Consider the following 14,829-nt stretch of genomic DNA (forward strand, 5'->3'; position numbering starts at 1 on the left):
CAGATTTTTTTAAATTTTTTTTTACTGCTACAGCTGGCATTTAAAAAAAAAATGTTGACTCTGGCAGCTAAGTATTGACCTGCTAATCAATACAGTCAACTAGTTTCAGAAAGATGATATAATCATAATTGGGCTTTACATTGTTTTTCTTGTGCTGTTATTTCTTATTGTTTAATGATCATGACTTCGTGCTCATTTTTACACTGTACTGTAAATATGGACTGTGAATATTTGTGGATTATCCATCACTATCATGCCCAGGGGACAGAAGATTGTTAAAATAATCTTATGAATAGAAATGTATGTGCAATTTCAATGCTTGATTAAGTAAAAGTTTTCAGTACAAAAAAGAATGCATTATTGGAGCAATAGGTAAGGGGTAATAGGAAATACTTCTACGTGGCATTCATTAGTAACATGGCAAAGTTTATAATGTACATTAGTAATAATAATAATAATAATAATAATAACTATTTTTCTATACCGAAAACACCCAAAAAGTTCTAGGCGGTTCACAGAATAAAAAGAACTGGACATTCCAGTGATGATAAAAAACACAGAAAGGCAATACAATATTTCAATGATAAAAAATACAGTAAGAAACTATGACATAGTCATCAATCAAATAAATTTTTTGAACAAATACACTTCGGAATTATGGACTGAGCTCACCTTATCACAGGAGTAAAGAGACTATGAAGACGGCAGTACAACCTTACACCCTGTTGGAGACAGTGAAATACAATTAAGAAAATAATGCCAATCAAAGAACGCCTAAAAGAAAATAAATCATTTCACTGCAGAATTCAGAACAGGCTCACAAAAACTGAGCAACACCTATGTATCATTAAGAAATCTATGCAACTTAATGGCCTGGTAGAATATGGTAAAGAAAAACTGAAAGGGTCCATCTCTTCTGTCAATTAAGATATTTAGGGTTGCAACTATTACTTCATATAAGATGTCCCATGCTCAAACAGCATTGGTGGTATTACCTGTATTTAATGCATGCTAAAGGGGATATCGACTAATATCCAAATGCAACGCCCATTATTTGTTTGCATATTTGCATTACCACACAGTACTTATAATATGCATAAAAATCAATTAAGTAGGAAAAATATCTATGCTTCATTAGATATCAACACTAGACATGCTATCTATTTAAGAGGCTTCAAGTGACCCATCAACAGTGTAGTTAATGTTTGTGGCCTTCTTGGGCCACAATAATTTGGATCTTGATTAGAACAACTCAACCCTAAAATGCAAATAAGCCCTTGGACACCTGCACCCATGAAACAAACATGCAATCCCCAAGTTCCTGTATCTATTATCTGAAGGCAGCAGTTAACTCCCGTAAAAACAGAGTCTGCACCTCATGTCCACAATATTCACTCTCCAACTTGAAGGTAGCATCTCTTTTCCAATATCTTTCTCAGGTTGAGCCAGCAGGAGGGGCATTCTGCATCTCTTAGCAACATAAGAAGCCATTTTGAAATTGTTACATGTCATAATATATGTCAAATAGTATCCAGGTTTTAATGGGACCTCTTTTGAGCATGATTGAATACATCCTGAAATGTGTAGATGTTTCTAATTTGTATGTTTCTAATTTGCATCTGCTCCCAGGAACAAATACATGTTCACTAACTGCTCATTTGGAATGGGATTTGGAAAAATGATTGAGAGGGCAATTGTGCTTGCCACTCTACTGTAGCTTTAAAACCATCTAAAAGAATCCAACAATTTGAGTTTTTAAGATTGACTTTTTAATTTGTTCTCTTTGACATGCAGTTTTGCAAAATCTGCTACTTACATGTGGCACTTACCGTATTTTTTGCTCCATAAGACGTACTTTTTCCACCCCCCAAAAGGAGGTGAGTCTTATGGAGCAAATACACCTCCGCCCCTCCCCCCCCCCGGCATTCTGCTGATGCTTGTTGCCCCCGCCCCCTGCCTCTGCTGGTGCTGCTCGCTGCCCTCTTACCCGCTCGCCACCGCAGGAAAGAAAGAGAAGGGCCAGCGGTGTCCACAAGTCTTGCCCCGATGTCAATTCTGATGTCGGAGAGAAGGTCCGGGCAAGCCAATCGTGGAGTTGCGGCACAGTGGGTGAGCAACGGACCAGGGAGGAGGAATCGGCACGGCAGGGAGGAAGGCAGGCTTCGTGGAGTTGTGGCAGCAGTGTGCGAGCAGTGGTCCAGAGGAGGAATCAGCGCAGCAGGGAGGAAGGCAGACAGTCTTCGGTGTGGGAGGGAGGAAGGACAAAGGCTGGAAGGCAGTGAGGAGGAGTGGGCAAAAACTCAGGACATATGAAAAAAGGAGGGAGGGAAGGAATAGAGACTAATTGGTGGGCCAGAGGAAGAAAGAAACAAAGAAAGAAAGAAAGAAAGAAAGAAAGAAAGAAATTCAATTTAGTGAGAAAAATCTGTCTGCTGAAGTATATTTGTCTATTTTTCTAGGGGGCTGGGTTCAGAGGCACAATTTGGTTCTGATTTTTTTTTCTTGGTTTTTCCTCCTCTAAATCTAGGGTGCGTCTTATGGTCAGGTGCGTCTTATGGAGCGAAAAATACGGTATATGTACAGGTTGCAAAATTCACTGCCTATCATGTGTGTCAGTGCCAATTGATTATATGTTTTTGTAAAATAATAATCCCAGTCTTCATACTACAAGTGCTTTCCAGGGTCTTTATAGATATTTTACAAAGTAGAGGATTCAACCTCGGTAAATATCTGCTTTGGATAATAACAAAACTGCAGTATTGCTTATGCCAGGGGTGCCCAATATGTTGATCGTGATTGACTGGTCAATCGCTCAGGCAACCCCAGTCGATCGCAAAGCCGGGTTCCCTTCCCTTCTGTTTTTTCCCCCTCCTGACTGGCCCGCCTCTTGAAGAACACTGGCCAATCAAAAGTCAGCTCGATCAGTCCCCGCCGCCCTCCAGGCCCCCCAGGCTGCCACTGCTGGTGGAGGAGGAAGAGGAGTCCTCGGCACAGAACAGGCAGCAGAGGGGCGTAACGCGCTCTTGTCCTTCTGGCAGTGGACGTGCTTGAAGGAGCGGGGAAGGGAGTTGGGTTTAGGTAACAATCGGGAGGGGTGATGGTCGTGAAGCTGCTGGCCAGGGACATGTTGATGTAGTCCGCGCAGGGCAGCTTGCCCTCGTTGCTCTTCATGGAGAGTTTGGGGTTGGCCCCGTTGGTCCACATCTTGCTGTAGCCGTCGGGTGAGCAGCTGCCGCTGGGCGACATCCGGCTTGCTTCCTGGCCTCTCGGTACTTTAGCAATTCTTGCAGGTTGCCATTGGTCTCAGGAGCTGTCTTCCCTCTGCTGCGGTCCTGCCCCTCCTCTGAGTCAGAGGCAGGATCGGGGCAGAGGGAAGACAGCTCCTAAGGCCTATGGCAATCTGCAAGGATTGCTAAAGTACCAGCGATCCTCTCTGCAGGCTGCTCCCTGCAGGAATTAGGTAAATGGATGTGGGAGGGCAGGGAGGAACATGCAGGCTTTCCAAGGGGGGGGGGGCAGAGGCAGGCCTTCAAGGGATAGTGCAGGCCTTCAGGGGTGAATGTGCAGGCCTTCAGGGGGGAATGTGCAGGCCTTTGGGGGGTGGAGACCTTCAGGGGGACAGGCAGGCCTTTAAGAGGTGGGGTGCAAGCTTTCGGGGCCCTGCTGTAGAAGTACATGGAGGGAGGGAAGGGGGGTTCAAAGAGACGTGCATTTGCCAGACTTTGGGGGGAAGAAATAATGGGTATAAAAACAGAGGAGTGGGAGAGAGATGGTGGATTTAGGGAGGGAAGGAATAGAAAGTGAGAGAAGTTGGACACAAGGGATGGTGTGGAGGGGGGAAGAGATACTGGATAGGAGGGTAGTTGGGAAAAGAAAGGGAGAGATGGTGGACCCTGGGGTGGTGGAGAAGGTGGGAGAGATGCTCGATGAAAAGGTAGTTGAGGAAGGTGGATCTGTGGATGGAGCTGAAAAAAAGGAAAGATGCCAGACTTCCAGGGGAGGGAAGGGAAATTGAAGGGGAGGGCAGAGATAGAAGATAGATGGTTAGCATGGAGAAAGAAGAAAGAAGGAGACCCTGGCAAGCAAGTTATCAGAAGACAACCAGAGCCTGGGACCAACAAGATTTGAATAATGTCCAGACAACAAAGGTAGGAAAAATGATTTTATTTTCAATTTAGTGATCAAAATGTGGCCATTCTGAGAATTTATATCTGCTGTCTATATTTTGCACTATGGCCCCCTTTTACTAAACCGCAATAGTGGTTTTTAGCGCAGGGAGCCTATGAGTATCGAGAGCAGCGCAGGGCATTCAGCACAGCTCCCTGCGCTAAAAACCGCTATTGCGGTTTAGTAAAAAGGGAGGGGGTATATTTGTCTATTTTTGTATGGTTGTTACTGAAGTGACATTGCATAAAGTCATCTGCCTTGATCTCTTTGAAAAAAAAACCCAAGAATATAAATGATAATTAACATTTTCTCTGCGTACAGCGTGCTTTGTGTTTTTTTAAATTTTATTGTTAGTAGTTCATTTTGACTTGGTCATATTAAAAGTAGCTCGCAAGCCCAAAGAGTGTGGGCATCCCTGGCTTATGCTATCACTCCATCCGTACCCCTGCTCAATCATTAAAACTCCTGCAGTAAAGCCATTTCAATGAAAGTTAGTTAATTAGGTGCCATCGACTTATGCTCAAGTCCTAGCGACTTGATGAATTACAGATCTAAAAAGAAATCCGTTTATTTATTTATTTATTTAAAACATTTATAATCTACTTTAAACCAAAGCGGATCACAATAAGCATACACAGTATGGAATGCAACATATTTCCACAACAATCTTAAACAATAAAAACTAAGCCAATAAAAACATAGAAGGCAAAGAAGAATACTACGCATCAGGTCTTTACAAAGATGAGGAAATCAAGATACATCACCTGCAATTAATCTAATCCTCTCATTTCAAGAAAAACACTTGAGCAAATAGATGAGTTTTCAATAGTTTCCTGAAGTGCAATAAATTTCCACAGAATCTCAAAATTGCTGAAAGGGCTTTCCATAGATCAGGCCCAGCAATGGAGAAACAGGATTTCTTTGTACTTACGTATCATACTGTGTTCCTTTTACATGTATCAAGCAACAAATGGCTCTCAAATCTCTAGTTGGTTTGTACACAGTCAAACACTTACTGCCTCTTTTACAAAGCCCTTTAAATCTCTATGGGCTTCAGGGCCATTAGCGCAGGGCAGCCACTAACGCGGTTTCGTAAAAGAGGCAGTTAGCCAAATGATCTGGCAAGGTATCATAAATTCCCCACTGAACAAGTTTCAAAATTTTAAATCATATACAAAAATGTATGGGCAACCAGTGTAATTTTTTCAAAATTGGAGAAATATGCTCTTAATGGGAAACTCCTATTAAAATCCGAGCTGCTGAATTCAGACAGATGGCAGTCCCAAATAAATAAAAATCACACAAAAAATGAGCGACTAATTGGGAAGATCTGCAACAGAGAAATCGGTTACATAAAGAGTGGAGAAAAAAGACTCAGATATAACTGCACCCTCACATTACCAAAGTAATATAAGGGTAGGGGCAAAAAAATACCATCTTGCCTCAGAAAAAAACTTCACACACTCCGAAAAACCGGAAGTAGATCAAACCTTGCTCTCAGGCAGGAATTTATAAAGCAAGGGGAGCAAAAAATATTGCAAAACTTATCTTGACTCAGACGCTCTTCGTAAACAATTCAAACGTCTGCTGCTTGTCACAAATACCCTTGACAGGGAAGTCCTGCAACTAGGAGCAAAGTTAGGAAATTCTCTTTCATGGAGAGGGTGGTAGATGCCTGGAATGCCCTCCTGAGGGGTGAAGAGGAAAATGGTGATGGAATTCAAAAAAGCGTGGAATAAACATAAAGGATCTTTAATTAGAAAACAAAGGATGTGAATTGGTAGCTTCAAGATTCTTTGGGAGGTTCATCAAAATCCAATGCCTCAAAGAGTTCAGCTCTGGGTTTAATGTCTGCTTCTAATTTGACAGGAAGATCTTTACCCAGTTGTCTAATGTATTTAGTGAAAGAGAGACCCTCAAGAGGAGATCTCCTTCTAGGAGGTGGAGGAGATGGCTTTGAGGATATGCCATAAGATTCAGGAGCTGATAAGGTAGCCTCACATTAAGAGTAGAAGACAAATTAGAGTCCTGATCTAGATTAGCAGAGTCTCTGTGATGATGGTACCGATCTGACGAAGTTGAAGATGGAGATTGTTGGTACCAAGATGAATGAGACTGAGAATGCTTCAAGGCAGAGTATTTTGAAAAAGAGCGCCTATGTGAACGTCTGGATGATGATCATTGATGCCTTGATAAAGAACATTGGTATTCGATGAGAATTTACAATGTCTCGATGAAGATCTCTGATGTCTCGATGGAGAATGAAAATGCTTTGAAGAAGAGCATTGGTGCTTTGATGAGGATCGGTGCTATGAAGAAAACAAACATCGGCGCTGTGAATGAGACAGTCGATGCTTTGAGGAAGCAGAAGGACACTCCGAAGAAGAGCGTTGACAGAAGGAAGTGCAGCCAGAGAGTGGGAAAAGATGGTTAGAAAAATAAAATCACCAGACAACAAAGGTGGGAGAAATTATTTTATTTTCAATTTACTGATTGAAATGTACCAGTTTTGAGAATTTACATCTGCTGTCTATCCCCCCCCCCCTTTTTACAAAACCGCGATAGCAGTTTTTAGCACAGGCTGGTGCACTGAATACTCTGCGCTGCTCCCAATAATCAGAGTTCCTGCTCTAAAACCCGCTATTGCAGTTTTGTAAAAAAAAAAAAAAAAAGAGGGGGGTATATTTTGCAATGTTCAGGAAGAAATTAATTTGTTTCTATTTCTCTGAGGGTTGTACTGCATGCAGAGTCTTACATCTTAGGGTTTTGTTTGTATATATTAGTACTTTTAGTTTGTGGTCCTGTATTTGCATATAGGTTATCTGTGTTCTGCATGTGTGACTAAGGCCAGGTATTCTGGTAGGAATGAATGTTGAGAAACATACAATGTGCTTTGTGTAGTTTAATTTTGTGGTTAACCATTATGTGTTGTTAATAAGATTATATTGTGTGTACTGTATATACAGGATGAAAAATGAATGGAAAAATTGGTATTATAATTACTACTATTATGGGGGTGGGATCTGGGGTGGAGCTTGGGTGGGATCAGGGGTGGAGCTTTTGGGTCCCCCAAACAAAAAAGCTGCCTATCCACTTTATGTTCAGGGCTGAGGCACTGAATACACCAGCTGTGCAGGTGGGTGATAGAGATGTGATGGTGACACCAACAACACTTTTTAAACCCACACGGAGTCTTAGACATTGCCTGGAAGATTTGGGCAGTAAAGTCAAACTCAATTTTAATTGAGGAAAAACCACCGAAAGAAAAAAAAAAAGAGACCTGAAAGCCTCGAACAAGGCAACGGAAAAGGAAAAAAATTAACAACTATTTTTCATTCTTTTTTTTAACTGAAAGAAAGAATTTTCGGAACTAAAATGAAACAGAAAAATATGAGACAAGGCTCAAAATTTTATCACATTGAAGGAAAGACTATGCAGCCCAAGAAAACACAAGTTCTTTGCCCCACGGAAAACAAAGAACTGAGGTACCACGAGCCTAAGTCAGGCGGGAAGGTACTTGCGCATGCGTGGTGCAGGCAGTTTGAAAGCTTTTAAGCTCTTAAAGTGCCGGTGCGCTTTTCACTGGCGGGCTCTGTGGATGATGTCACCCACATGTGAGAATATGCTGCCTGCTTGTCCTGGGATAAAAATATTTCCATGTAACTTCATTGAGTATCCCCTAGATTTCAATGGCGCTTACTGATTTAGGCACCTTTTATAGAATCAGGCCCAAATAGGTTGTTCCTGTTAGCACCCATACTTTTCACACAGATACACAGCTGCACAATTTTATAAAAGCCATTTTTTATATGTTAAACAAGCTTTATATGTGAATAATATTTATAAAATTGCCACATGGAATAAAATTATTTTTGTATATTTTTGTCTTAAAATATTTTAATTAAATTGTTTTCTATTAAGAAACTATATATAAAAATACTGACTTCTGGTATGTGTGTTTCTCTTCTTTTCATCCTCATTTTCTGTTCTCAGTCTTTCAGCTTTTATCCTCTATGTATTAGTAGTGGGGTCCAGTAAATAAAATAATTCACATTGTCTTAAAATTCTCTAGTCTGGAGCTTTCCTTTAGCCTAGGCTAAAATGTTTGCCATATTTTCTTTTTCAAAATTTTTTTATTCCATCTCCAGAGTGCAGTAACAGAGGAAGGAAGCAGGAAATTCAGCTTCCCTTTGCCACAATTGCAGGGGGCTTTCTGGAGTACTGGAAGTGAGAGGGGTTGTTGTTTGGGTCTGTTTTATGTTAAATCAGCCTGTGGCCAAGGAAGAAGTGACTAAAGCTGCTGACATTCAGTTTGACACTTCATCCTGCTGTTTCCTTTATGCTGGAGGGAATGTGGGGACAATAGTTAAAAACATAGCAATAGAATAAAACAGGTAGAAGGATGAAAGAAAGAGAGAGAGAGAAAAAAACTCCTGTTGTAAAAGCAGTGTTGGGTTAGAGAATATTTTCCCTGCCCAGGTTGTTAAAATGAGATCCAGTTTATAATGATATATGCCAGGATAGCTGCATGGGTTTGACTTTGGGACATGTTTACTAAAGTGTGTAAATTTTTGCACTCACTGTACAGTAGATGTAAAAATCAATATGCATTTACTGCATAGGGCAGACCAGGGTCTCACAAACTTTGCGAAGCCACGGCACACTAAACTGGTAGCTGTGGCATGGATGTCGACACGATGACATCACATGCATGCGTGACATCACATCAACATCCGAGCACGTGCAAATAATAATAATAACAACAACTTTATTCTTGTATATATTAGTTTTAGGCAGGGCCCTGAGCTGCCAGCTGGGGTTGCTGGAAGGGAAGAGGCGTGGAGAGGTGCTGGGGAGGAGGAGAGGTGCTGGCGCCGGCCGACTGCCTACAGAATGTGCTTCTCCTCCTCCCCCCCGGCATCTCACAGCACACCTGGAATCTCAAGTGGTACACAGTTTTCGATACACTGGGGTATACACTTAGGGGGAAATTTTATAAGAGGCGCCTAAAGATTGGCCAAATAGGTGCCTAACTTCTCCCCCCTCCCCCTAATCCTGCCGCACAGCAAAAGCCCCAAAGCCCTTTAAATCTCTTTGGCCTTCAGGGCAGTTACCACAGCAGCAGCCACTAGCGCGGCTTTGTAAAAGGAAATTTGTGCTGTGAGTAGCAACTCCCGCTGCGGTTGCAAGAAGAGTTTCTGCAATGCAGAGAATTTGCAGATGAGTGACGAACAGTAATGGCGTACCTTGGAAATCACATCCAGCATTTCACTTCTTGGATAGTATGTTCCATCATCATAACGAAATCTGTACAGCATCTGTTCTGGCTTGAAGTGGTGCTTATCTGTAACTGAAGCACAAATAGTCAGGCAGTGTCAATCCACTTATATTTTGCTCTGGTGTACAGACTGCATGGTAAGCGAGAAAATCACAAGATGATTTTCTGGTAAAACCACACACGGAGAAACCTGAGTCTGTCATGTATAACAACATATTTAACAAATACAGCATCAAATTTGGCTGACGCAGGGAGAAACATGAACTTTCAACTAGATCAAACAAACCTTCATATTTGCATAAATACAGTCACAGCATTCCTACAAATCCATTTATTTTTAGAAAACCAGAAGGCTGAAGAATTAATATGTGAAAAATGTTGTGGGTTAGTGACTATTTTTGCAATATTAGCTACAGGATGCAGATGAGTTCCTGGCTAATCTATATTCTATAATTAAATTTCTTAAAAAATATTTCTCGCATTAAAACAGCCAGAAACTTTACATATCCCTGGCTGTGTCAACACTGAAGAACAATTTTTTTAAAAAGCCCTTTACATGGAGCAGAACATTAAAGAGGCTTTCAAAATCACAGAGAAGCCCTTCAGGATGAGCCTTAAATCTGTGGTGGACCAGTGACCTCAGCCTGGGTCTCAAATTAAAGGCATAGCAGTAGAGATAGTAGTCTTCCTCCATAAACTATGCCTTCCTTTGAGAAATCTCCCCCTTTTTTTAAATTCTTTATTAATTTTCTAAACTTCAAAAGTGCAATACACAAATATATATCATAATAAGTTAATAAAAGTACATTCAACTTACAAATATGCATAACCAACCATTTTTCACCCCCCCTCCCCCTCCAATGATTATTCAATAAAAAACAGAAACATAGACTATGGGGTTCATAATTTTTTTTAAAAAAGTCTAAAAAGTGTCCTAAATGGCTACTTGGACGATCAAAAAGCCTGATCGTCCAAATACCCATAATCAAAGCTGGTTTTAGATGTGTCTAAAACCAGCTTAGGCCTTTCCCCTGCCACTAAATGCACAGAGAGAAAAGAGGCGTGTTTAGAGGAGGGGAAAGGGCGGGCGGTGGGCGGGAGGTAGGCCGACCTACACCTAGGCGTGAAGCAGGTATAACCAAAACCTTAGGCAGGTTGCTTAGTCGGCACTTATACGTTTTGACTTAGACAAAGTCAAAACAGGTCTAAGTGCCGAAAAAGGGGACGCTGAGCTGATCGTGGCTGCCACGATACATCACCTCCCCCCCCAAAAAAAACATCGGGGCAAGAGGGAGGCCAAGCCCTCTTGCCCCGCGGCAACGATGACCCCCCCCCCCCCGACGATATCGGGGCAAGAGGGAGCCCAAGCCCTCTTGCCCAGGCAGACCCTCTATCCCCCACCCTCCACTACAATACGGGCAGGAGGGATCCCAGGCCCTCCTGCCCTCGACACAACCCCCCCAATGACCGCCCCCCGAACCCCTGATCGGCCCCTCCGCTGACCTGCGACCCCCCCCCCCGCCGACCCGCCGACCCACCCCCAACTCCCAATCCCACCCCCCATATCTTTGAAATGTTGGCCGGACGGACAGGTGCCAAGCCCGCCCGTCCGGCAGGCCAGCTGGCTCCAGAATGGGGCCAGATTGGCCCAGGCGGCTGAAACCCCGCCCACAGGTGGGGCCTAAGGCGCCTGGGCCAATCAGAATAGGCTGGGAGTCTTAGGCCCCTCCATTTGGACGTTTATTTTTATTATGCACATTTTCCCTGCTTCTACTTTCAACGTTTAAGGCCTTAGGCCAAAAGGGGACTTAGATGTTTTTTTTTTATTATGCCCCTCCACCCCAATAACCTTACCTTATTCAGATTAAAAATATTCTCCCACCCTCCTCCCACCCCCAAGTGGACATACTCAAAAGTCAATTAGGACAGAAATAGCCCCCCCCCCACCCCTTTAATGGATGTGTATGAAAATAAACCAAAACTGACTCATAATCAAAGACCTACTATAGTGAGGTAATATGATGTCAACGGCCCCCAAACCAGCTTAAATAAATTACTGTGCCCCAAACTATCGGCATTCAATATTTCATATCTATAGATGGAGCAAAAATTTTCCCACCAGAAAGGAAAATTTAGGCGGTCACAGTTCTTCCAATTTCAGGTTACCATCTGCATGGCTATCCTGGTCATGACAAGAAAAAGGCGGCATTTATAATAATCCATAGGGGGTTTAACATGTAATAATGTTTCACATATGACCACCTCATACGTCAGTGGAATTGATGCCAATATGTTGTTAATCGTACCCCATATTGACCTCTAAAATTTAAGTATCAAAGGACAATAGAACAATAGTGTAAATTTTAAAGAAACAGCACCTGAGTATATCTTAATCTTGGTAAAAACAAAAAACTGGAGATGGTGATGTTCAGGATGCAGGTTTTATTAAGCTTTTGAGTAATCCTCATTCGCGCAGAGTTACGACTCAGTGTTGTTTTCAGTTTTTAATCCACGTGTTTTTATATCAGGACTTTTAGGGACCCCTGAGGAAGACAGTATTGTCCAATGGTTTGGGTCCTAGATATATTTTATGTGGATTATGAATTTGTAATTTTCTTAATAAATCCTGCATCCTGAACATCACCATCTCCAGAGTTTTTTGTTTTTGCTGGACTCGCATTTTCTATGGGATTAAGGGTCAACCTTTTGCTTGTTTTCCTTAATCTTGGTAAAAACATTTTAGCAATGCTACAGTTTCTCAACACTTCTTTACCTCACAGCCAGTAGAATCCTAATTTGCCTCAGGATATTTACCAGAAACCTCCAGAGGCAAATTAGTGAATTACAGTATTTCATTAGATTTACCTGACGGAGATTATCCCTGTTAGGCTTTGACTTTTGTGATAAAACTTTAAGGGCCCCCTTTTACAAAGCCGCAGTAGCAATGCTGCCACAGTAAATACACTGAAGTCCATTCAGTTCCTATGGGCTTTGGTGCATTTATCATAGCAAATCCAACAAAAGGGCAGAGGAGACCTGGTCTTTAAGCTAAATCAATCTTTAATAGCACTTGCATGGTTGCTATTAAAGATTGATTTGGCTTGAAGACCAAGTCTCTTCTGCTCTTTTGTTGGATTTTATTGTTCTGGTTCATAGTTTGATACTTCTCCCTAGCTTGGCCATTTACCATAGCAACATCGCTACCACAGCTTTGTAAAAGAGTCCCTAAATATTATTGGAACTTAGTGCCGAGTCATAAACATTTTTGTAAAACTTATGCTGGCCCAGAAAATCAAGCTTCTAATGTGTAAGTGCAGTCACAGCTAAAATCAGCTTTAAAATATTTTAATTTGAACAGCTTGTGGTTCTTACAGGCAGCTCTACTCAGATATACATGTCTTCTTTACTCATGTCGCTGCATGCATGCTCTCACAGCTATCCAGCTTTGAGCCAAGTATCACCGCAAGTTCAGATGTTAACTAGTCACCCACTCTCTCATCAACACTTAATTGATATATAATTTTCATATAAGTGCTCCCTTTAGAGCTCTGACAGACATCAAGCTACACACATGGATCTTTGAGCTGCCTTAGCTGCTACAGGCACTTCAGTTTTGACTGTTTTGATTTTATTTTCAATTCTTTTTAGTTTATGATATATTTTTTAATCTCACTTATTGTTTTACCACTTATTTTGTTTTATTTTATCATTCAAATTTCATTTAAATTTCCCCAGAATTCTATTGCTTCAACGGTTCTCCCTCTGCATCTATTCTTATCTCCCCTCTTTTTTCAACCTTTCAAAGTCCTTTAGATCATTGTAGTCTTATTAGAATGTTTATTTTCTTATTTTTCTCATCTATTCTCTATTTTATTTCTTCATTACTCTACTAATTGTCATTTTTCCAGGTACTTTAGTTAGATTGTGAGCCTTCAGGACAGTAAGGGAATTTCTAAGTACCTATTTCACTTATAATTTTAATGCACCCTATTGTCTATTTTTCTGTAAACCGCTTAGAATCCTAACGGAGTTTAGCGGTATATAAGAAATAAATTACATTACATAAGTTCATGAGGCTTTGACAGCACAAGCCAGCAGCTAGCATTTTCCCCTCATCCTCAACCCACACAAACACCTTACCTACTTTAGATAAAAATATAACTTTAAACATTTTTTCAAAATATTTTTCTCTTCATACCTCTTCTTTTCTTTCCCCTGCTTTCTGGCATGGCCAATTTTTTTTTTTCCTCAAAATGGGACATCTACCTCCCTCCCCCCCCCCCCCAATTCCAGCAGAGATCCTTTACTTACACTGTAGATGTGGGGAGAAATAGCCAGCCACCAAATATAAAAATCAACTTGCTTGCATCTTGCTGCTGTTGCCGATCTGTACAGGCGCACACACAGAGGTCCACTCTGCTCGGCGCTCCCTTTACCAAAGTCCTTTCTTCTGATGTAACTTCCGGTTTTGCAAAACCAGAAGTTACATTAGATGGAAGAACTCCAGCGGGTGGCAGAGGGAATGCCTGAACGGGGCTCTACAACGGGGCCGACAAATCAGTGACTTGTTTTTTCTAAATATAAATCAATTCGAATCGATTCACCCAAAGTGAATCAGTGAATCGATTTGAATCAGAAATCAGGCAGCCAGGGCTGCCATCAGAAATTTCTGGGCCCCTTACTGAGCAATCCTATTGGGCCCCCACACACACCCCTTACCCCCAATTTTTGTCCGTGGGGGTGCTATCAGGAAATCAGCAGGGGACAAAAAAAAAGTATGACAGCAGTGTTTATTGTTTATTGTTGTGCACAGCAGAAGCATAATACAGGAATTTGTGCTATGGTGGCCTAGGACCAATGTTCCCTCTAAGGATTGATGAGGTGTGTGCAAAAAAAAATATGCATGAGCGACAAGTTACATACTCCACAAATTTATGAGCAGGTGCGGAGGACGCATTTTTAAACAAATGTAGTTTATCCTTGTACTCCTTATATAATTTTAATCATCTATGGATATGTTTGTATGTTTATTGTTCAAATTGTTTTATTTATTTCCCCAAATTTATTTTTGTTATACGCATTGAAAATATTTGATATTGCGTTTAAATCAAAATCTCAATAAACTTGAAACGAGTGCCCGGGAGATTGTGGGAGGGTTAAATACTCAAAGCTTAGAAGAATAACAATTTACTTAAAGTTTTTTGCTACGCCAGCTTTCTGGTATCTTTACATACAGTGGCATACCTAGCATATGTAACACCCGGGGCCCATCATTTTTTGGCACCCCCCCCCCCCATCTGTAAGAAAAACATGATTTTTAGTAACAAACCACACGTCACACATGAGTACCTAGGAAAAGGCAGCATCTTACATATTGCAGTGAG

At 41.4% G+C, this 14,829-nt stretch overlaps 1 protein-coding gene across 3 annotated transcripts in view; it reads right to left on the reverse strand.

Annotated features, from left to right (window-relative positions):
* PREX2 (phosphatidylinositol-3,4,5-trisphosphate dependent Rac exchange factor 2) overlaps positions 1 to 14,829 on the reverse strand; it is a 628,296-nt gene that overhangs the window by 380,093 nt on the left and 233,374 nt on the right. For all 3 annotated transcript variants that reach the window (XM_033933977.1, XM_033933976.1, XM_033933978.1), the window contains 2 exons: positions 9,414 to 9,517; positions 673 to 722 (listed from right to left, as the gene is read on the reverse strand). In XM_033933977.1, the coding sequence (XP_033789868.1) occupies positions 673 to 722; positions 9,414 to 9,517 (154 nt within the window). The remainder of the gene's footprint in view (positions 1 to 672; positions 723 to 9,413; positions 9,518 to 14,829) is intronic.

This window comes from Geotrypetes seraphini, chromosome 2 (assembly GCF_902459505.1).
Source record: "Geotrypetes seraphini chromosome 2, aGeoSer1.1, whole genome shotgun sequence".
Taxonomy (NCBI): domain Eukaryota; kingdom Metazoa; phylum Chordata; class Amphibia; order Gymnophiona; family Dermophiidae; genus Geotrypetes; species Geotrypetes seraphini.